Genomic DNA, 20,852 nt, shown 5'->3' with positions numbered 1-20,852 from the left:
CTCGCCTCTGGGGCCAGGAGCCGCGTTCCGACTCCCTGTGCAAACTCCCAAACCAGCAGGGAGGAGTGCTGGAGCTGCGGGAGAGTTCGGAGGTGGTCACGTGTTTGCAAGACAACCCTGTGGACAACACTGTGAGAAACAGAGAGTTTGGCCGCTGGCCCCGAGCCCCCCCTCGGCTCAAATATTCTCTTAGCCACGTCCCCACCCGCACCACACCCCTGCCTAATAAAGGAAAACAAATAGGTTTGCGAAGAACCTTTATGACTTAACAGGAACACCCTGCTCTTGCTGAGTGCAAACTGTGATAAGAAATGTTTGGGTCAACACATCTCACACCCTCGTGGGGAGGAGGCTGAGTGTGGACACACAAGGGCACTGGGTGTCGGGCCCTGAAGGGCACCCCTGCAGGACACAGGGACAGGGGACAGGGAGGGGGCGGCAGAGGCGTGACCCTCTGCCCCTCAGACCTGCAAAAGGACTCTGAGTCCCCGTGGCTCCGCAGCTGTCGCTGGAAGGGCCCTCGGGCCTTATCAACGTCCTCGTCCCAGGTGGGCAGACCGACCCCGGCTGGCAGGGCTGCCGGCCCGGTGAGCCGGTTTCCCAGCGTGCGAGGCCTCACCCCAGGCACTGCCGCGGGCCCAGGGAGAGACAAGCCACACCACACAGACTTCGGGAGTGCTGGCATTTTCCAAAGATTTTATTCACCGAGTTGGATACGGACGCACACGTTTCACGCCTGGGATGGGGGTCGACACGGGGCCTGAGCAGACGACAGCGGCGCCCAGAACTGGCTGGTCCGTCTCCTACGCAGCCACAGCACAGGGCGAGGGGGGCCTGAGCGCGCAGCGCACCTCCCGCTGTAGGTCCGTTCAAAGCGGGCCACTCGGCTCCAGGAAAGCGCCTGGTTGCCAGGACGGCACTGGAGGGCTGGGGCCGCGTGTGGTCCGGGCGCTGTCCTGGTGGGGTGTGGGGAGGACACAGCCACCCACAGAAACTCCATCGCAGCGGACACATGTGCGCACACAACCCCTTCTGAGCACTGGTCCTCTCCTCGTACACAACAATAATGCAGAAGAAAGGAGAGAAGAGCATCCATTTTTAATGCAAAAATAAAACATTCTGTAAGCTAGGAAGGCATCTGAAATAAGACAGAACACAAAGTAGCACTTCTGTTTACATTCACCCCCGGGAGGTGTTACAACAGATGAGGCCCGGCTCCAGGGAGAGGCAACACCCAAAGACCATCCCGAGCAAAGCCTCTTAGCGGAAGTTGCCCAGGAGACCAGTGGCTGACCTGCTGCCCCCAGAATATAACCAGCGTTGTAACAACGAAGCAAGCAGGAATGGAGCAGATGATTGTTTTCTCAGGTATTTGTAACAAAGCTGATACAGAAGACCATTGTAACTAAGTAGCAAAAAGGCTTCCACAGCGTTTGTGTTCCTGAAGGAAAAGAAACTCAGAAATAAAATCACCAAGTTCCAAACACAGCAAGGGAACGAAAACAGAAAGAAATTGAAGACACGCCAGCCCATCCCCTTGGGTTCCAAGAGAGCCTTGATCGACCACAGAAAAGTCACCGCTGGTCCTCGCACCCAGAGATCGGGCCCTCTGGTACCCCCGCGTCCCCTTGCCCGAGGACCGGGAGTGGCTGTCCTGGGTGCATCAGCTCCATTTCACAACTGATCCCAGATGGAAATCGCTTCTCACCAACTGTGTCACAGCGGACGGAGAGCATCACACTGAACGTGGAACGCATTCTGCAGAAGAGCCGCTGCCCAGCCCTGTCCAGTCCACAGTCCTGCTCAGGGCCGTTTTGCCGTCCATGCAACTGGTGCCAACCCTGCGGCTTCTCCCCTAACTGCCCCACGGAGCAAAGTCAACTGGTCCCCGTGGCCTGCCCGGTCCGGCAGTGTTTGCTGTGACAGTCCACACAGAACTGTGGGACATAACATCCCGCACCCTGTCCCTGCCCCCCCAGGTGTCTGTGTGTGTCTAGACAGGTGCAGCCACCCACACCTGACATCCAGCACTTTGTCTGGAAATGGTGAACCCCCCAGGAATGATTTCTCAAGTCAAATCACACTAGTTATCTTCCATATGCAAGGAATGAAAAGATTAGCCCGGTTCCGTGTGCTATAAACACTTTAGTTAAATGATAAAAGTGCGGACATATGCACTACGGCATGAAACACACATTTGCTTTAAAAGAACATGATTTGTGTCCTGGCTGGTGTAGCTCAGTGGATTGAGCGCGGGCCTGCAAAGCAGATGATCTTGGTTTGATTCCCAGTCAGGGCACATGCCTGGGTTGCAGGCCAGTTCCCAGCAGGGGACGCATGAGAGGCAACCATACATTGCTATTTCTCTCCTCTCCTTCCCTTCCCCTCTAAAAATAAATGAATAAAATCTTTAAAAAAAGAACATGATTTGTTTCCTTTTGCTCTAAGTCCTTTTCCCACCAGAATTCTCAGTCTCCTCCGACAAAAGGCCAATGGACCACACCACAGGAGGCCTGTTCCTCTCCTGAGATGACGAACCAATTTGCTGAGTCATCTCCTCCTCGGTTCACGAGCCAGCATCCGAGTCACCTGAACTCTCACTGAAACTGTAAGTGACCGCGTCCCTCCGGCCCGGGCATCAAGCTCGAGCTGGTCACCTGCAAACACACATCACGGGAACCCATGACCGCAGACACCTTGTCCAGGGCACAGCCCAGTCCCCAGCCGCCCTCGGCCACAGAGCCTCCCTTCACAGCACAGACAAGTGAGTGACAGGAAGCTCAGCGTGACGCCGCCCCATCTCGCCCCGGGAACTGCCAACGCACGATGCCTGGCATCAGCAGAAAGCGCCTGGGTGCAGAATCCCGGTGACTTCGCCCATTCGTGAGCACTCATGTTGCCCTTGAACTCTGAACAATCAGCCAGCCCCTGGGTCCACATCAGCACGTACGGTGTTACAACACGTGAGCCGACTGGTTTGAACCCTTGTGCCCCGTCAAAGCAGTTCCACGCCGACTCCGTGACGGACGGCACTGTGGAATTCAGTTTGGAAAACACAGTGTTAACCTGACAAACTGCCTTGTGAATGTCTGTTCTGTCTCCTCGTGTCCCCGTGTCATTCTGCCACATGCTCCTAAAGGGACGTTTTGTGAGATCTGCTGCCCGCACCAGAATCACATGACGCCCGCCGAGCACGGCGGAGGCAGTAGGTCCGAGGGGAGCTCGCCTTCAGCACTGTCCACAGCAACGAGTTCCACCTGCTTTGGGGGAGGGGAGTAGTTCTCTGCTTGAGTCCATCATAAAATGCACAAGTGGTGAGACTCTCCTCCACCTACCAAGCTTAGAACAGACCAGCGCCCCTGGCTGCCAGCTCTTCCTCGCCCGGATATGCTCTTTGGTAAACATTCAGTCACCAAAGATTTAAAATGCAAGTAACAGTCAGTCCTCACTGTGCCACTGGGTATAATTATCAACATGCCTTAACTGGGACAAGTGACACCCACCTGGGTCGAACAGCGAGCGGGAGCCTTTCCAGGCGTGTGTGGGTCCGCCCCCACCTGTGACCTGCGGGCGGCAGAGAACAGGCTGCCGCTGCTTATTGGACAAGAGCTCATATCCGTCACCAAAGGTTTTTACCTCGAAGGCTTATAAATTTGGAGTGGAGCCAACCAAAACCTGAGCACACGGTGGCAGGGACCTCCTTCTCCCGGCTGTGGAAGGGCTTTACTTCGTTTTAACCCTCCAGCAAAAACACCCGTGGGTTCCCGGTGGTGGCCCATGCAGTTCACCGAGGCCCACCTGCAGCACCAGCTCTGCCCGGCCTGCTGATGGCCCAGTAAGCACTGGGGCCCCACAGGGCTCCGCCTGGCCTCCCGCACACTCCACTCCACTCCTGGATACACGTGGGTCTGTCCGCCCACCCTGACGCATCCTCCTTTGGTCATCCCTCCCCAGGGCACCCCGCTCCCTTCTGTACAGTTACCTATCCTCATGCATCCCACATCTCACACCATCTACCCCGACAAGCAAAGCGAAGAGAAAAGGAACGCAGGATGGCGAAGCGGGCCTCAAAACAGCGCTGCAGTCTTGGAGACGCTGCCACAAGCTCCTAACGCCAAAGCCTTAAACGACCATGTGGCCCTCGGCCCACCCTGCCGCTCTCCCCCTCCCCTCCACCGCTCCGTTCGCCCCCTTTCCAGTGCGGACACTCTGCGCTCCGGTTTCTGCTCCCCGGGCGATTCTCACCCTCCTCTCCCAGGAGGCCTTCCCTATCTCAGGGCTGCCGGAGGAGACGCCCAGGGGACCCCAGCTCGCCCTAATCGGGGCCCTCCTCGCCTCTGTCTGGCTTCTCGGGCAGATTGAGCACGAAGGGGAAGAGGGCGCCCCGGACATCCAGGGGGGCACCCAGCGCCTCGGCCTCGAAGCTGCCTCCCGCACCCTCCTCCGAGCCAGGCTCCCGGTCTCTCGGAGGCACGAAGCGCCAGGTGCCGGCGCGGCTCACGCAGTAGATGCTGTCGCCCAGGGCCGCGCATCGGAAGGGCTGCAGGCCTGACGGTGCGCCCGGGGGCCGCAGGTGCGCGGCACAGCGGCTCCACTGCTTGGCCAGGCAGTGGTAGCGCAGCACGCTGACCCCGCCGGCTGGCCCCGCCGACTGCGCGTCGCTGCGGCCCCCGCACACGTCGAAGCGGTAGATGAAGCCGTCCAGCGCCACCATGTCTGCCGAGCGCTCGCGGCTGCTGCTGCACGGGCACTCCTGCCACTCGTCACGGCGTGGGTCGTACTTGAGCAGGCGGTAGAACAGGGAGCCCCCGGACACGTAGATCTCTCCGTTGCAGGTGGTGGCCTCGTGCGCCACGGCGAAGGCACCCCGGGGCAGCGGGGCCACGGCGGCCCAGCGGTCGGCGCGCGGATCGTAGCGCTCCACACTGAGCAGGCACTCGCCGCCCACGGCGTACAGGTGGCCGTCCAGGGCCAGCAACTGCAGCTGAGAACGCGCCTGGCGCAGCGGCCGCACGGTGCTCCAGCGGTCCGTGGCCGGGTTGTAGCAGAAGACCTGGTCCGAGGGGCGCGCGCGGCCGTCGGGGCCCGCGGGCGCCACGCCACCGGCCACGAAGAGGTAGTTGTAGAGCACGCACAGGCCGCAGCCCCGCGCGGGCGCGCCCTCCGGCAGCCGCGTCAGCTCGTGCCACTCGCCAGCCTCCTCCTGCCAGCAGTAGACTGCGGCATCCCCGCGGCCCTCCGCGTCCTCCGACGGGCTCTGCGGCCGGCTGCCGGTTCGCTCCCCGGCCGGCCCGAGCGCGGCAGCCAGCAGGTGGGCCCGGCCAGCGCGCAGGCGACGGCGCAGGAGCAGGTCGCGCTCCGCCCCCGAAAGGCGCCCGAACACCGCGGGCTCTCGCAGCACCTCCAGGTAGTGGTCGCTCATGAAGCGGTAGGCGGCGTCCCGGAGCTCCGTCAGCCGCTGCCTCTTGGCCGCGCTCAGCACCTCCAGGCAGTTGGCGAGGTTCAGCTGCGGCGCCACGGCCTCGGTGGCGCGCTGCGCGGCGCAGGGCAGCTGCAGACGGCGCGCGCCGGCTACCACCTCGGCCACGTTGTCGGGGCGCACGCCCGCCATGCGCCCGTTGTACGCGTAGGCCAGCAGCAGCCGCAGCGCCGCCCAGCCCACGCCCGTCACCCGCAGCACGTCCCGCGACGCGCGCGCACGGAAGTAGTCGCTGCGCGCCGCCAGCACAGCCTTATGTGCCCGCAGCCGGCGGCCGGACACCTCGATGATCAGGTCGGGCTCCCCGTGCGCGGGCCCGACGCCGGGGGGTACAGGCGCAGGGTCCCCGAGCTCCTCCCAGGACGTGGGGTCCTCCGGAGACGCGGGCTCTTCCGGGAACGCGGTCTCCTCGGAGTCCTCTGGCGACAGGGCGCCGGAGCTGCCAACTTCCCACTGCCTCTCCACCACCCGCTGGCCGCTGCGACAGGAGGGCGGGGAGGCCGCTGCGCCCTCAGGAGCGGAGGCGTGGGACTGCGGCGGGGAGTCGTCCCCGGAGCTGAAGCACAGAGACGCGCTGAGGCTGCAGGGTGACTGCGCCGGGGACACAGCGCCCTCCCCCGCAGCTGCATCCGGCGGCTGCAGGCTGCCCTCTCCCGGAGCCTCGGGCGCGCCACCGCCCCCAGCCTGGCCACACACTCCCTGGGCCAGGAGGTCCCTGGGCTCGGGGTTGCCGTCGTCCCCGGGAAAGAGGACGCGGGGGGCTACGGGATTCTCCATGGCAGCGCTGCCTTCCCCTCAGGAGCCCGCCACGACTTGAGGCTGCTCAAGGTCGAAGGTTCCTCTGTGGTTTGGGGCCTCACACGCCTCTCCTGGCGCCTGATCAGATTTCACTTCTGGGTCCACTCTGGGTTTTGCTCACACGCCGCGCCCCTGGCGCCCTTCCCACCCTCCTCTCCGAGGAATAGGGCGCGCCAGCCCCAGGCGTGCTCTCCCAGAACCTAGCGAACCTGCTGGCGTTCCCCTTGGCTGGCACGTCTGAGGTCGCCGGACCTCGTCCCCAGGCCGAGTGGTGCTGCCTCAGCCGGCCCACAGGGCAGATCTGAGACCGGGACCTCAAACTTCAGGACCTTGACTTCAACTCCCTCTTTTGTAAAGAGCCACCCCCAGGGTGCTGTCCCTTTGTGTGACTCCCATTTGTCATTCTGGTTATGAAAAGTCAGCAAGGGGAGTGTCTGTCTCCTGTCCATTGATCAGCAGCTCTGGGGTGTGGCGGGGTCGGCTGTTCACCTGCCAGAGTCTGTAAGCCACTTGCCAGGTGCCCGCTGGAAGAACAGAATCACGCGCCCGTCACTCGCCGGTGGGGGCCTGGCTCACCACTTCCTCCGCTGGAAGGTCAGGAGCTCCCATATCTTCCTGTGTCACATGCCGCTGGTTCCTGTGAGAGAAAGAGGATGTTGAGCCTGCGTTCCTCCGGACTGTTTGTGCCGGTGGCTCTTGTCCCACTTCCCGCCACAGGTCTCAGGTCACAGAGGTCAGTCCAGTGGGAGGGGCCTGATTTTACCTCTGGACAGTTGGGGGATCAGATCTACCCAAGCAACAGGGATTTTAAAATGCCCCTCGCTGCCCCTTCCTGGCATTGGGGATCTGTGTGGGGGGACTCAGTTTGGGCAGCAGGCCTTAAACGCACCAGGCTCGGCTGTGGGCCGTGACCGAGTCTGCGGGACAAAGCAGGCAACTGCCCAGTCTCCTGTGTTCAACCTGGCGAAACGCACTCAACAGAAAACTAAGAAGGCGAGTGAAGAGCACAGCCAGTCCCTGTAACCTCACCACTTTACGACCCCGTGGCCCTGTCCCTGCCTCCTCTCCCAGCCCTTATCTCACCTCCGGTCAGACAAATATTTGGAGGCAGGTACAGACTTGGAGACAGGTGCAGGGGCGGGTCCCTGCAGCTCCAAAGACACCTGACCTGCTTGTCTCTGGACTCACGTATGTGGAGAGCCTCAGAGAGGCTCGCAGAGAAGTTCTCATGCAACAAAAGAAAAGCCAAATAAAACCAAAAAAGCCACCCAGAACCCAGAAGTACTGGGAAGGCAGCTGTGAGGACCTGCAGGTGAACCGCAAAGAAACATCTTTCCTCACGTGGCCAAACCTCCCTGCAGACTGCGTAGCCGGGCAGGGCTCGGGGGGCTCGGGGGGCTCAGGGGGCTCAAGCCCCAACGCTCGGAAGAAGAGGGAAAGGGCGAGAGACACTCAGGCTCGGGGGGCCCCAGGAGGCGCGTCTGCCTCTCAGAGGAGACGAGATGGCGCTCACCCACTTGCAACGCCTGCCAATTCCCAGCTCATCATACTCCATACCGTGCCCTGACCCCTGGGCCCGGCATGTGCGTGCCTGCGTGTGCCTGCGTGTGCGTGTGTGTCTGCTTGCCCAGCTCTTCCTGCCACAGTGTCAGTGAAAACCTCTCTCTGGTTATTCTCAGACACGAGATGTGCAGCGCTCCCTCTGTCCCTCCTGACACCTTTAACGAAACGTCTCTGTGGCACGTTCAGGACGTGGGAGGCGCTGTCCCAGGACCCAGGGAAGCGCCGTGAGAGCTGCTGCGAGTGACCGGAGCCCCAGGGCCCCTGGAGGCGGGGGAGGATGCTGAGCAGCTGCTGAGGGGACAGGACAGGCTGTTTACTCAGCTGCTGCCGCTGCCCTGCGATGCCACCTCAGCTCCCCGGTGGCCGCATCCCCCGAGAGGGGGGAGAGCACAGGCCCCCGGCGCCGGAATGCGACGACAAGCCGGAAACTGCGGAGGTTTTGTAAGCGACGCTCGCTGGCACTGTCCCAAGGACTCGGCCGAGTCACTGGCAGGAGAGCCAGGCACAGGCGAAGGTCCGCTCACCCGCCTCCCCAAGTGCTCCCGACTCTGCACGTCTGAGACAAAAGCGGGGAACGGCCCTCACCCGGCTCTCCTTCTCACGCTTCTGCACAACACACAAGGCCTTAGGCCTCCGGAAACGTGCTATTTTTCTTTTTCCTTTGGCCTGGACCAGGTCCCGGAACTTCCCATTCTCTCTTTGCTGTGGCTCATTAGAAAGTGCCAGAGCCACAGCCGGAGCACTGCCTGCAGGCCGGCACCCGCGGGACACCGAGGCAGGGGGGTGACCAGGACCTTCCCGCCGTGGCCGCCACGTTCCCCTGGAGGATGACGCTGCCCGGAAGGAGAGGTGGTGCCACGCGGTGCTGACAGCAGACCTTCCGTGCAGCACACTCACACGCAGACACACGCACACGTTCCCACCAGACACCCGTCCACTTCTACGCCACGCGGACTGTGCCGCGCAGCGGGTTCTGGCCCCTTTTGTCCACGTGTGTCTCGTGGCCGGTAGCTTGGTGGGAACTCCCGTGGAGGCACCCTGTCTACCCCCGGGCAGGTAACGGGGGGCACTTTGCAGCAGAGAACGTGCTGGGGCGCTGTGTCCGGGGGGAGCCACGGCCTGTGTGTGTCGCTGCTGGACTCCAGCCCGAGGGCCCTGGCTGAGGGGGCGGGACAGGAGCCCCAGACTGCGTGGTCGGCCGCGCCCAGGCTCTGCCGGTCTGTGCCACGCCCTCAGCCACCTCTGTCACCAGCTATTTGGAGGACTGGGAAGTGCAGCAGGATTAGGGGGACGTCCAGCTGGACGGCAGGCCGTGAAAATCTGTCGCGCAGGCTGCCGCGCCTCGTCGCCGGACCTGGGACGTTTTCCGGTTGAGTTCTGAGACGCCCTGCGGAGCTTCCTGGCTCAGACATGTCTTGGTTGGTGACGTGACCACATTTGAGAGTAGGAGGCAGGTGACAGCTGACTGCTGGCCGCTCAGTGAGGAGCGCTGTGTGTGGAGACGTGTCAGCCGGCCTGGGCCCTCTTCCCCTGCGAGGTCTCGGGCTCCCAGGGGGTCTGCAGACCTGTCTCCCAGTGACTCAACGAAATGACAGAGAAAAGAGCGGAACAAGGAAACCCCCATTTTCACGGGACAAAGGAGAAACAAAGGGACCAGGCCTCGCTGGGTCTGAAATCAAACTGTCCTCCTTCCCAGCCTCCCAGGCCGTCAAACCAGACGGGTGTTTGGTGCCCAGGTGACAGCCGGGGGCACTCTCACACCTCAGAGCAAGGCCACCCAGCAAGGCTCTGGAGCCAGCGTGCAGGTGCTCCCCTCGCAGAGGACGGAGTCTGCGTCTGAGACGCAGACAGAACTCATGACCCCGTGTCCCCGAGCCCTGTGGGCGGGGCCGTTGTCCCCTGGCAGGACCCTGACAGACCCACGGACACCCCAGTGTGAAGACAGTCTGACAGCCGCAGCCCGCCCGCTGGCGCCGAGCGAGACAGACGCCGCACAAAACGAAGCGGGCCTCTGGGCCCCGGCAGCCCCGGGGGTGGGGGGCGCGTGGTGACGCAGAGACGAGAGCCAGGACGCCGAGGGCGGGGCCGAGAGCAGAGAAGCATCGCTCCCTGCACTAGAACCCAGGCGCTCAAGGCACCGCAGCCTGGGCTGCCCGCACCTCAGGGCTGGTGGGGCCGGCTCCTCTCCCGTGTCACCTGGGCTGACAGGTGCGTGGTCAAACGCCGGGCTGCACGGGCAGGGACAGTGTGTTTCACCTGAGAGTAACATGAAGTTGGAACTAAGCAAATCACCCTGCAGGATGTGGGGCCGGAGCGGGGGGGGGGGGGGGGGGGGGGGCGCCTCATGGGTGGAAGAGGAAAGCAGTGGGCGGGCCCCCAGGAGCAGGGACTCCACCTGCAGACGCCTTCGGCCGCAGCTGCAGCGCCGGCCCTGCAGGGGGCGCACTGCCCGGCATTGCCCTGGTGGTGTCAGGCTCGCCAGGCTCCACAGCAGCAGGAGCCGATTCTGCAGTGTGAACCCCTCTCTGCGCACAAACACACGTGTCCTCCCGGCTCTAACACATGGCTCCGTGGCGGCCTCCCGCACTGCCCGTCACCGTGCCGGGTGGCTGGGCAGGTGCCGTCCCTCCTCAGTGAACGGGTCTTCACTTCCAGGCAACCGAGCCCGGGGTCTGATGCCCACCAGTCACTGGCACCCAGACCCGATTCCAAAGACGAGACGTGGACCTGGCACAGAGACTCAGGACACAGCGGGTGGGGAGGGGCGAGGAGCCCAGGGGCCCAGGCACAGACCGAAGCAGGCTGCCCCCAAAGGCCGCCAGGACCTCCTCACTGTGACAGGGACACTCGTCCACTGAGAGTGGCACCCAGGCCCCTGCCCTGGGGAGCCACAGGCCCGTGGCTGCCGTGCCAGTCACACGACAGGTGAGTTAGGAGGGAGGCCTGGTCGCCCTGAGGCTGCGTGGCTCACGCAGCTCAGGGACCCAGGGAGACAGAGACACGGGGGGAGGGGCGGGCGCCTGGGCCGCCGAGCAGGGACCTGGGACAAGCCTCCGGCAACTCAGAGGCACAGACTGAGCCGCACGTCCCCCGCCCGCCCCCTAGCCCCGCTCAGCCTGCAGACCTGCCGGCAAAGCCACGTCACCGTGCCAGTCGGCTGAGTGGTGCAGGTGGCCTCACGCCGCAGGGACACACTGGTTTACGTCTCAGCTCTGGAGCCTGGACGGCCAGCACCTGGGTGTCAGCAGAACCCGGGGCCAGCAAGGGCTCGCCATGGCCGCCTGGGGAGGGCGGGGAGAGGGGTGTCTTTCCTAAGAGCACCGGACCCACAACACCACTCGCCTCCCAAGGCCACCTCCTGCACTGCACCCGGGGCTCGGCTTCCACACACGTTTGGGGACCGCAGACCTTCCGTCTGGGGTTGTGGGCTGTGGGGCGGCTGCTCACCGGGCCGTGGGCTCAGGGAAGCTCCTATGTGGACGGGGAGCCCTGGGCAGCCCACAGTCCGCCCGCCGTCAGATTCGTGTCTGTAAACGCCGCTCTGAGTACGGGTCCAGGACCCGATGGAGGGGCAGGAGTGACGTGGAAGCCCCTGCGAGAGACGGCCGCAGCCCCAACAGCAGCAGAGGGGGTGGGGACAAAGGCAGCAGGCTGGGGCCGTCCACTCAGAGGTGTCCCTCGGCTCCGAGACTTGAGGGAGAAATGGTGACAACAGCGTTGGACAGTGGCATCATGAGGGTCACCCGCTCATGAGACAGCGTGTCTACACCACTCAGCATAACGAGGCCTCGGTTCTGCAAAATTACCCCACGTCCTATGTAACCCTTCAGCCCCTGGCACACACAGCTGCACTGGTCTCCATGAAAGAACCACAATAATTAGGAATAAAAACGAGGCCAGGTTAAAACCATGCAACCCTGCCCCAGGGGGCTGCCTGGCCCCGGTCACCCCTCCAGGGAGCCCGGTCCGCACTCCGGGGCCTCTGCAGGTGCTCCTTCCTGGACTATGCCCACACCGCACCCCTCCTCATCCTCCAGGCCTCCAGAGCCTCGTCTGGGTTGGCCACGCCCTGTGAGGTCCCTGGAGTCCACCTCAACACCCCTCACCTCGTCAGGTCGAAGCTGCAAGGCCGGCACTGGCTCTGTCTCACCGGGCACCCTGGCCCCGGGACTGCACCTGACCGTGGCAGTGGGCTCTCGGTGAGTGACTGTGACGGGAGGAGACTGGCATTCAGCCATCAGAACCACGTGGACTTCGGTTCATTTTCCCGTGACCCCCTCGCCAGCAGAGGCTGGGTTGTTGGCAAAGGCAGGCTCCTGGCCGTGCCCATTTCATTCTCCAAGCCAGCCCTCCCGGTCAGCCCTTTTGCAGCAGTGCTGGGCGCCACCAGGGCTTTAGCCTGAGCTCAGCGAACGAAGGCCACAGAGGAGACAGTAAAGGGCAACTCCAGAGAAGGGCAGCCGCCCCCGGTCACCAGGGGCAGGTGTACTTTCAGGAGGGCCAGGCTGGGTCCTGATCTGCCGCCCACTCCAGCCCACGGGCAGCCGGGCCACGGAGCCGAGGGGCGTGGGCACCGCTGCCTGAGTCACGGCAGCTTCCCGCTCAGCCGTGAGCACGGAGCAGCTGTTGGCATTTAGCAAACAGCGGAGCTCGGTCGGGCGCGGAGGCGGCCGCTGTGCGCGGAGCCTCTGTTCCCGTGTGGGGACAAAGACAACCAGCGTGCTCTGCCAGCTTCCGCGCCCTGCCGCCCTGCTGACAACTTGCTTCTCACACTGAAACGGCGGGGGGGGGGGGGTAGAAGCCACAGGGATGTGGGGAGAGGTGCTCAGGAATGAAGCCACCCCCTTTCCAGATGCCTCCCTCCTCCCAGTGACAGGCCAGGACTCTCCCTGAGAATGCAGAGCCCAGGGAGGCAGGTGGGCCACTGGCTGGCACCCCGGGGACGTCTCCGGCTCAGCTGTAGCCTAAGACGGACGACTGTATCTCCATTTCCGCCCCCCCCAGCCCCAGGCTGCGGTCAGTACCGCACACGAAACCCTTCGCTGGCTTTCCCTCCGCACCTTCCCACAGTCGCCGAGCCATGAACAGTGCACGCTCACAGGACTTCCTGCCTTGTGAAGGCGGCCGCTCAGTTATGAGCAGAATGCCAAGCACCACGGACACGCAGCCCCTGGGCTGTCCCTGGCGCCCCTCTCCGGCTCCTGAAGGGGGACTCTAGCGTCAGGACACTGAGAGCTGGGGAAAGGCTCCAGGCCGCGGGGCGCCCATCCCGGATCCCAATCAGAGAGTGACTGCCCCTTAAGGAGATGGAGCAGAGGGAACCCTTCAGCCCTCAGTGCTGGGGGTGGGGAGCAGGAATTCACAGGCTGAAGGTCACCTCCTGTGGTGGACTAGGCTCCTTACTACACTGGCTGGTTCTTTTCCCTTGGAACAGACACCGGGGAGGGTGGACACCCAGAGGTGATGAATTGTTTTATTATTGATTAGAGAAAGAGAGAGAAGCAGGGAGGGGGTGGAAGACAGAACATGGATTTGTTGTTCTGCTTACTGATGCGTCAGTGGTTGACTCTTGTTCGTACCCTGACCGGAGATTGAACCCGCAAACCTGGGGTACCCGGGGGCGCTCTAACCCACTGAGCCGCAGGGCCAGGACCAAGAGGTGGTTAATTTTTAAAACCTCCCTTATTTAATGTTCCAGATTCAGGGGTCACGCCTGAGCGAGGAACCCCAGGAAACCCCGCCCTGACTGCTCCCCCCTCCGCCCCACCCCCACCCCGCGCGCGTGGGGGCGGGGCAGGCAGAGGGGCAGCTGCAGAAATGCGTCTTAACTGCACTCCAGAGTCTCACGTGGTGACGCTGAGCTGGCCACTCGCGGGCTGTTTCCACGCCGCTCCTCTTGTCCCCCCCTCCCCACCCCGTGCCACCGTGACGTCAGGCACGTGCACACGCGCTATGGCACATCCACGCGGTGGAAGGGGCAAACGCTCCCCGAAAACAAAGCTTTCAGTTTGCAGGAGCCCCGAGCAATCTGGGGCGTTAGCTGATGGAGTAGGGGCCGGATCCTGGGGGGCCGGGGCGGAGAGCCCCCCGGTGCCCGCAGGCGCACAGCCTCCGACTGGACTCCAAAGGTTGCCCAGTCCGGGAGGGGCCTCTCACCACCGCTTCCGTGGCCCGACGGACGACCACGGGCCCAGCTCGGGCATCCGGAGCAGAGCGGGCACAACATCGGCCCACCGGCCACAAACGTGGTCCCGCCGCCGCGCCAGGAACGCCCGGTGGGGCGCGGGACGGCTCCACGGGGCTGCGCTCAGATGGGCCGGGAGCGGGGACATGGGATCAGTGGTGGGACAGCTGGTGGCCGCAGCGGTGTCCTCCGAGGCGGTCGCCGCGGGTGCTCCTGCCCCCCTCGCACGCCTGCGGGCAGGCTGTCCCTGCTCCCCGCCGGAGCGCGCTTCAGGACCTCGCGGTTGTCCAGGACGGAGGTCCATGCACCCCCTCACCGCCCCCCACGCGCGGGCAGCCACCCCTGCTGCCTCCCTGCCTGGGCAGCCCCCACCCCCATCGGTGCTCCCTGACCCTCCCACCGCCACCCCAACACTCCTGCGCCCCCGCTCCCCGTCCTCGGGTTCCGGGGTGTCTCACCGCGGCCTCCCCCGGTGGCCACCCCTACCTCCTACCTCGCCGCCCAGCGTCTCGCCTGAGCTGGGGACGCAGCGCCTCACTGGGGTCTCCGGTGCACGCGCGCGCGCGCGCGCAAGCCACCGCTCGGCACCTGTGCGAGCGCTCGCGGTCCGCGCACCTTCCCGGCCCCCGGGGCCCCCGCCCCCGGGAAGCAACCGCAACGGACCCCCGCACTCACCCGCGCGCGCCGAGGCCCAGCCGCTGGGAGGAGCGCGAGGCTGCGCGGCGGGGCGGCTCCGGGTGGAGCGCGCCGGCGCGGGCCGGGGGCGGGGGCCCGGCCGAGTGGGGTGGCCCGGAGGTGGACGCTGAGGCCCGGCGGGAAGGGGGCTTGAGGAGGGAGCGCGCCCGCAGGCGGCGCGTCACCCTACACACCTGCTTCCCTACGAACGGGGCACGTGAGCCCCCACCCGCGGAGGGCAGAACGTCCCTGCCCGAGGCTCTGCTCTTCTGTGCCCCCGCGGCACCCCCCGCGCCCCAGCAAACGCGGAGTAAGGGAGCTCACGGTTTATATAGTCTCGTAAAACCGGGGATGGACGGTGCACTGTTGGCATAGTCGGTGATTAGAAACCTGTTGCCCACGTCCTCACAGATTCCAGAATGAAAAAGAAAACGGACCGCACGTTGGAACTTGTTCCTAGTCCTGGAAACGCAGCCTCCACTCCGGCGGTCCCCAGGGGCGACCATGTCCCCTCCGGCCGGTGGACGAGCAGGCCCGCACACCTGCGCGTGGGCAGAGAGACCCGGTTCCCTGGCAGGACTCCCCCGGGAACTAGGTCCAAGGCAGAACTCCTGATGGTAAACGCGGTTCTTAAACGTTATGTCGTCCTACATAGTAATCGGATTTCCATAGACTCCAGGGGGCGGAGTCGGAGCCTGGACTCTCTTTTCCTAGGTTCTGCTTTTCGACACTCCTGGACGGTCCCACCTGTCCTGAGAACAGCCGCACAGCCATGTCCGTTCAGCTGCCAAGCAGAGTCCTTCACACAGCATCTGGGTTCCAGGGGACAGAAACCATCCAATTGTTGGGGTGCATGCAGGGGGGGCTAGAGGGGGGTTACAGGCGAGACCTGCAAGTCTGTCCCACACAGACACCTGTAAGCCGCTTCTGTGCACCCCTGCCTGCCTATGGCGACCAGGTCACTCCAGCAGAAAGGCACCCTCGGGGGCTGAGATATTTCCCCTCCTGCTCCATGTTTAGGCTGTTCCATCTCCCCCCTTTTCAGAATCTCCTGAGGCCTTTTCAGCGTGTCTGCCGACCTTCGAGGGCCTGCCTGGGGCTAGGTCGCCCACACCAGTGACTTAAAGGGGTCTGGGTGGCGGTCGAAGCCATTTCCCTGGCCCGCCTCCCACTTCTTTTCAAGAGCAACTCTGGGTGGGCCCACAGCTCCCGCTGCACCTGGATCCCACCCCCCCCCCCCCACCCCCCACCCCCCACAGGTGAGCCACCAAGGCCCCTCGGCTGTCCCCATCTTGGTGCCATCCTGGCCTGGCCTGTCTTCTCCACCACTCTCCGATCCGATGCAGGGAAGAGTCACAGTTAACTCGTCTTCCCACTGGGTCTGGGATGTGTGCCACAGTCTAGATTCTCAGTGAGTATTTGCTGATGGAACGAAAACCTACAGGAGGCAACCCGGACCCTACTCCGTCCAGTCGGTGAGCAGAGCAGGAAGCCGGCCTGACTCGGACGACGGAGGCTCCGTGGTTGAGTGTGCCGCGTCCCGACACGGGCCGCGGGAGCCGCAGAGGAGCGTCCGTGGCTTCAGGAGCCCAGGGGAGGCACAGGGACCTGGAGTCCCCGGGGGCAGCCATGTCAAGGAGAAGGGTCAGACCTAAGTGTTCAAGAACAGCTGCTTCGACAGTATTTCACAAGTAACCATGTTTTACTAGTTCAATTCCCTGCCAACTTGAAAACAAATACACACACATGAGCGTGCAAACCTGGCCCGGAAAACACACGCTCACAGGGTTGTTCTAGTGTGGCGGTGACCGCCCCCAAGTGTGGCAGTCCAGCGGCCCGGCCCGGGTCTCGGGACTCTGAGCCCTGCCTGGGGGCTGCAGGGAGGCGTGGACAACGCCCGCTTTGGCATTCGACAGACAGGGTTTCAAAGACCAATGGCGCCCTTCCCAAGTCTTGTGCACTTTGGACCCTTCACCTCTCCGTGCCCAGCACCCTCTTCTCCGAATGGGGTGTGGGGGCACCCTCCCCGTGGGGCACCCCCCCGGGGGCCGAGACAGTGGGAGCGCTGCACTCAGAGCCGAGGACCCCAGCCCTGGGGCGGGGCGGCGCAGGTGTCCCCTCCGGTCCTGTCCCCGCCCCCCGAGGGACGGGCCGAAAGCGTTTTCACCTCTGCACACAGATTTCAGGTTTTACGTGCACATCCCTGGTGTGGACCCACAGGAGGGGGGCGGCCGGTCGGCCACAGTCCCTGGTTCTGAGCCTGGCAGGTCCTCCTGTGCGTCCAACACCAAGCACTGGATAGTTTCCCCAAAGCTTTCAATAGTCTCCGTGAGTTCCTGTGCCCTCCCCTGCCTTCCAAAAGGCAGCAGTTAAATTCCGGTAGCTGTCAGGAATGGATCCAATTGCTACAAAGTACTTTCAGTCTCTTGGCATGAAAAATTAATTAGCTATCTGCGAGCTGGCGTCGGAACAGCATCCACGGTCGCACCGAGAACTTCAGCCCTTTCTGCTGGAGGGAAAGCCGTCGTCCCCGCAGCTCCGCCCTCCCGGGCGCCCTCTGGCGCTGATGAACTCGGGGTGCCCTTGCCTCATGTGAGCTGCTTCCTGAGTATCCTGGAGCTCTTCCCTCACGGCCAAGTTGTCCCAACTGTCTCAGAAGCTCTTGGCCGAGAGCCTCATGCAGGGAGAGCTCTCTGCTCCTCCGAGACCCCGCTGTCACTCCAGGTGGCCCCTGGGTGCAAGGGAGGCCCCTCAGCCCTGGTCCGAATAGGAGAACAGGGAGCCGCCTGCTGGCCGGAGGCCCCGGGCCAGTGCTGAGAGGCCTGCTCGGTGGCCGTGGAGTCAGTGGGCACACGGCTGCGTGGACTGCCTGCCGCCGCCTCCAGTTGTCCCACCCCATGTCCTCTGTGGACAAGTCAGCTGCACACCCGCCTTCAGAGGAGGGAGGTGACCTGGAGGCCGCACATGCTTGTCACGAGAGCAAACCTATGGCCACCATGTGGCCCTCGGGTTTACTGGTGTCGATCCTCACAAACCTTCTTTGAAAAGAAATAAAAATAAAAAGTTACTAGTTTTCAGCCCTGGCTGGTGTGGCTCAGCGGATGAAGTGCCGACCTGAGAATCAGTCGCCGGTTCACTTCCCAGTCAGGGCACACGCCTGGGTTTCAGGCCAGGTCCCCAGTAGGGGGCGCAGGAGAGGCAACCACACACTGATGTTTCCCTCTCTTTCCCTCTCTAAAAACACATAAATAAAATCTTTTAAAATATATTTTTTATTTTTTCAAAAAGTTAATAGTCTTTAAGCTAAAGTGGTACCTCACAACTCATCGTGACTTTGTTCAGCGCGCACCAGGAGTGTTGAAAGCAATGAGCGGTGAGCAAACAACACACAATGAAGCCTCTCCCCTCGCGGGGCCATGGTGTGACACACACGTTCTAGCAAGTGCAACGAGTCCCGAGCAAGCGCCGGGAGCTGAAACGTGTTTTTCTCGTCAAAATGCAGTGCGTACAGGGTCTGGCGAGGTCTGGAGCCGTCGCGTACTGAGGGGTGGCCGTGTTCTTCAAGGCGTTTCAACTATTTTCATAGCAAATTCTCCAAAGGATACACTAAATAAGGGCCCTTCATCACCCTAATTCAGTGTGACCTGGGTAAGAAGAGGGAGCCAGGCACACACATGCCCGTGACCATGGAGACAAGCTGTGGTGACCCGGTCACCAGCAGGGACGGCAGGGACGCTGGCGCACGGCGGCAGCCCGAGTCCTGCGGAGCCCCGGAGCCTGCAGGGGCAGAGGGGTGCAGACCAGCCCGCACCAGGGACTGAGGCGGGGAACCCGGCCCTGCTCTCGGAAGCCCCCGGGCCCACCCTGGGGCCCGTTGTCACGGCAGCCCCAGCAACCTGAAGTGACCATTGTGCGTCGTTTCTGTAGAAGCAGGGCCTTCAGACCACCTGTCCTGATGCTCCGTTGACGCTTTTCTGACTTTCAGTCCCGAAAGTGAATTGCCACACAAATGAAAACCTTGTAAAATCATCAGGAAGACAGAGCTGTTCTCTCAGCAACGGGCCCGGCCTCTGCGGACAGGCAGCACCGCAGCCCTGAGCCAACCGTGGGCGTCCACAGGAGGCAGGAGGTTACGGGGTGGTCGCGGGGACCCCGCCGGGAGGAGGGAGACGGGGGAGACGGGGCGGCGGGAAGCAGGGTCCACGGGTCACCGCAGCCCTGTGTGAACACGGCAGCCTGTCTGGCTCACGCAGAGGCCTCCCCCGACATTTTTCTGTCTGTACCTCCTGCCAGCTCTGCGCTCTGGTCCCGACCAGCCCACTTCTGACCCACGGGTGAGGAGAGGAGGCTCAGCCACGGGCCCTGTGGGTCCCACGGAGCCCGTCCCTGGTGGGGCTCACTGAGGGTCTCCGTGTGGCGACGCGGAACGCTGGGTGTGCCTGTGCCCAGCACGCCAAAGGACCCGGCACCGTGTCCTCCCTCCCGGCCGAGTGTGACCTCGAGTCTGGGGGGTGACACGCCAAGTGCTCTGGCCGTGGCCCTGGCTCACGCCTGTGTCCCCGTGTCGTGACAGGCACGCGACAGTTTATATTCAAATCGAATGGCCGTGTGGCTACCACATAGGGCTCCAGCCTGGGGCCCTTCACGGGGTGGGGTGGGGGACACCCCCATCCCCATCCCTGGCCCCCACACTAGCAGCTCCTGGTACTCACTAGTGGTGACGACCAACATGTCCCCAGACATTGTAACTGTCCCCTTGGGGGGGGCACTGCCAGGGTTGACAACGACAGAGCTAAAGACAGAGCGGGATGCCATCTGTCAGCACCAAAAAAAATAAAAGTAAGGAAAAGAGCAAGCCGTTATTTTTAGAGGAGTGCTCGTACTCACCCGCCCGCGCCCAGCGGGTCCTCTGCTGCCCGTCCGCGCAGGTGCCAGGCCGCCCTGGCTGTGCTCCGGGCCGTCCCCTCACTTCTGGGCCGCCCGGCTCCGTGCCCACCCACACTGTCTGCGGAGCCAGGGCAGGCGGGGCTGGGGGGACGGACGGAGCAGAGGCACCAGAGTCTCCGACTCGACTCACCCTCCCCGCCCTCCCGCACGGGCGCCACCAGGGTCCCCGAACGGCCTGCCGGTACAGAGGGTGGCGGCGCAGCCTGGCGCTGGCCTGCCCACAGGGTCTCCTCGCAGAAGGATCCCCCCAGAACCTCAGCGGTGGGCCGTCTGGCCCCACGTTTGCAGCCTGCAAACCGCTGGGCCCCGCACTCCCTCGTCCCTGAGGTTCCGATCGACCCCGAGGAGAAGCTCTGTCTTGCACGACATCCCGACTCCTGAGAGCACTTTCTGTGTGTCTGCTTCAGCTGCTGGCCGGGCTCCAGACCGCTCGATTACGCAACCCTGGCCGAGCCCCCGGTGCCAGCACGGGGTCCGCGTCTCAGCCCTCCTTCCCCACAGTCTGGGGCTGTCACCCTGATTCTGCCAGGTTGTGCCGACGAGCAGGGCTGGCACCATCCCCCACGGGCAGCGCTCCTCTCGACGGTGGCTCACCAGCGGCCACCTGCCTGGGGCCACCACGGGACATGCGCCCCTGCTCCCAGCATCCCCGCTCCCTGACAGAGTCACCGTGGGCCAGACCCCGGCCCGTGTCCCCTTCCGTGAAATGGGGGTTGGGGGAAGCAACCCCAAGGGGCGGCGGTCTGAGCAGAGCTACGGAGGGATGGGGGCGGGCGGGGCTGCCGGAGAGGGAGGGGTGCTCGGGACGCACAGTCACCCTCAGGGTGCAGGTGGCGGACTCCAGGTGCCTGCTCCCTGCCCTCCCTGCAGGTTCTCACTGGAACACGGCAGTGGCACCCGCTTCGCCCTCTGACCTGCTGCGCAAGGGTTAACTCTCCCCCCACCCCCCCGTGTTGGCGCCGGTCCCAGGGAGCAAAGCGCAGCCGGGCCTGGGCCCTGCCAGCTGCCTCCTGCCTTTTCCACCCGAATAAACACTGTCCACATGGCCCTGCAGGGAGGGGTGGGGTGCCTGGAGTGTGTGTGCGTGCATGTGTGTGCCTGTGCACGCACGGGTGTGGAAGAAATGGCTTCTGAGAAGGAGCCAAAAGTCCTGTGTGCCCCAAACAGGCGCTCACTTTCACACAGCAAAGTCCCGGGAAACCGTCC

General features: G+C 63.6%; 1 protein-coding gene across 3 annotated transcripts; it reads right to left on the bottom strand.

Moving 5' to 3' along the window:
* Positions 1 to 1,082: 1,082 nt before the first annotated feature.
* On the bottom strand, positions 1,083 to 19,729 carry KBTBD11 (kelch repeat and BTB domain containing 11). 3 transcript variants are annotated; one of them, XM_053655380.1, is made up of 2 exons: positions 19,587 to 19,729; positions 1,083 to 6,914 (listed from the first exon to the last, which is right to left on the bottom strand). In XM_053655380.1, the coding sequence occupies exon 2, from the start codon at positions 6,254 to 6,256 to the stop codon at positions 4,316 to 4,318; it is 1,941 nt and encodes a 646-aa protein (XP_053511355.1). In that variant the 5' UTR covers positions 6,257 to 6,914; positions 19,587 to 19,729; the 3' UTR covers positions 1,083 to 4,315. The 3 variants fall into 3 exon arrangements, with proteins under 3 accessions (XP_053511355.1, XP_036985448.2, XP_053511356.1); XM_037129553.2 differs by lacking the exon at positions 19,587 to 19,729 and adding an exon at positions 14,700 to 14,769; XM_053655381.1 differs by lacking the exon at positions 19,587 to 19,729 and adding an exon at positions 14,511 to 14,593.
* Between the last annotated feature and the right edge of the window lie 1,123 nt (positions 19,730 to 20,852).

The sequence above is a fragment of the Artibeus jamaicensis genome, unplaced genomic scaffold (assembly GCF_021234435.1).
Source record: "Artibeus jamaicensis isolate MK-2021 breed Jamaican fruit bat unplaced genomic scaffold, CSHL_Jam_final contig_958, whole genome shotgun sequence".
Lineage (NCBI taxonomy): Eukaryota > Metazoa > Chordata > Mammalia > Chiroptera > Phyllostomidae > Artibeus > Artibeus jamaicensis.
The sequence above is the reverse complement of the archived record's forward strand: the minus strand, read 5'-3'. Positions and strand labels throughout refer to the sequence as shown.

Coding starts and splice junctions, on each gene's coding strand:
- KBTBD11 (XM_053655380.1), bottom strand. CDS start 6,256: ATGGAGAATCCCGTAGCCCCCCGCGTCCTCTTTCCCGGGGACGACGGC.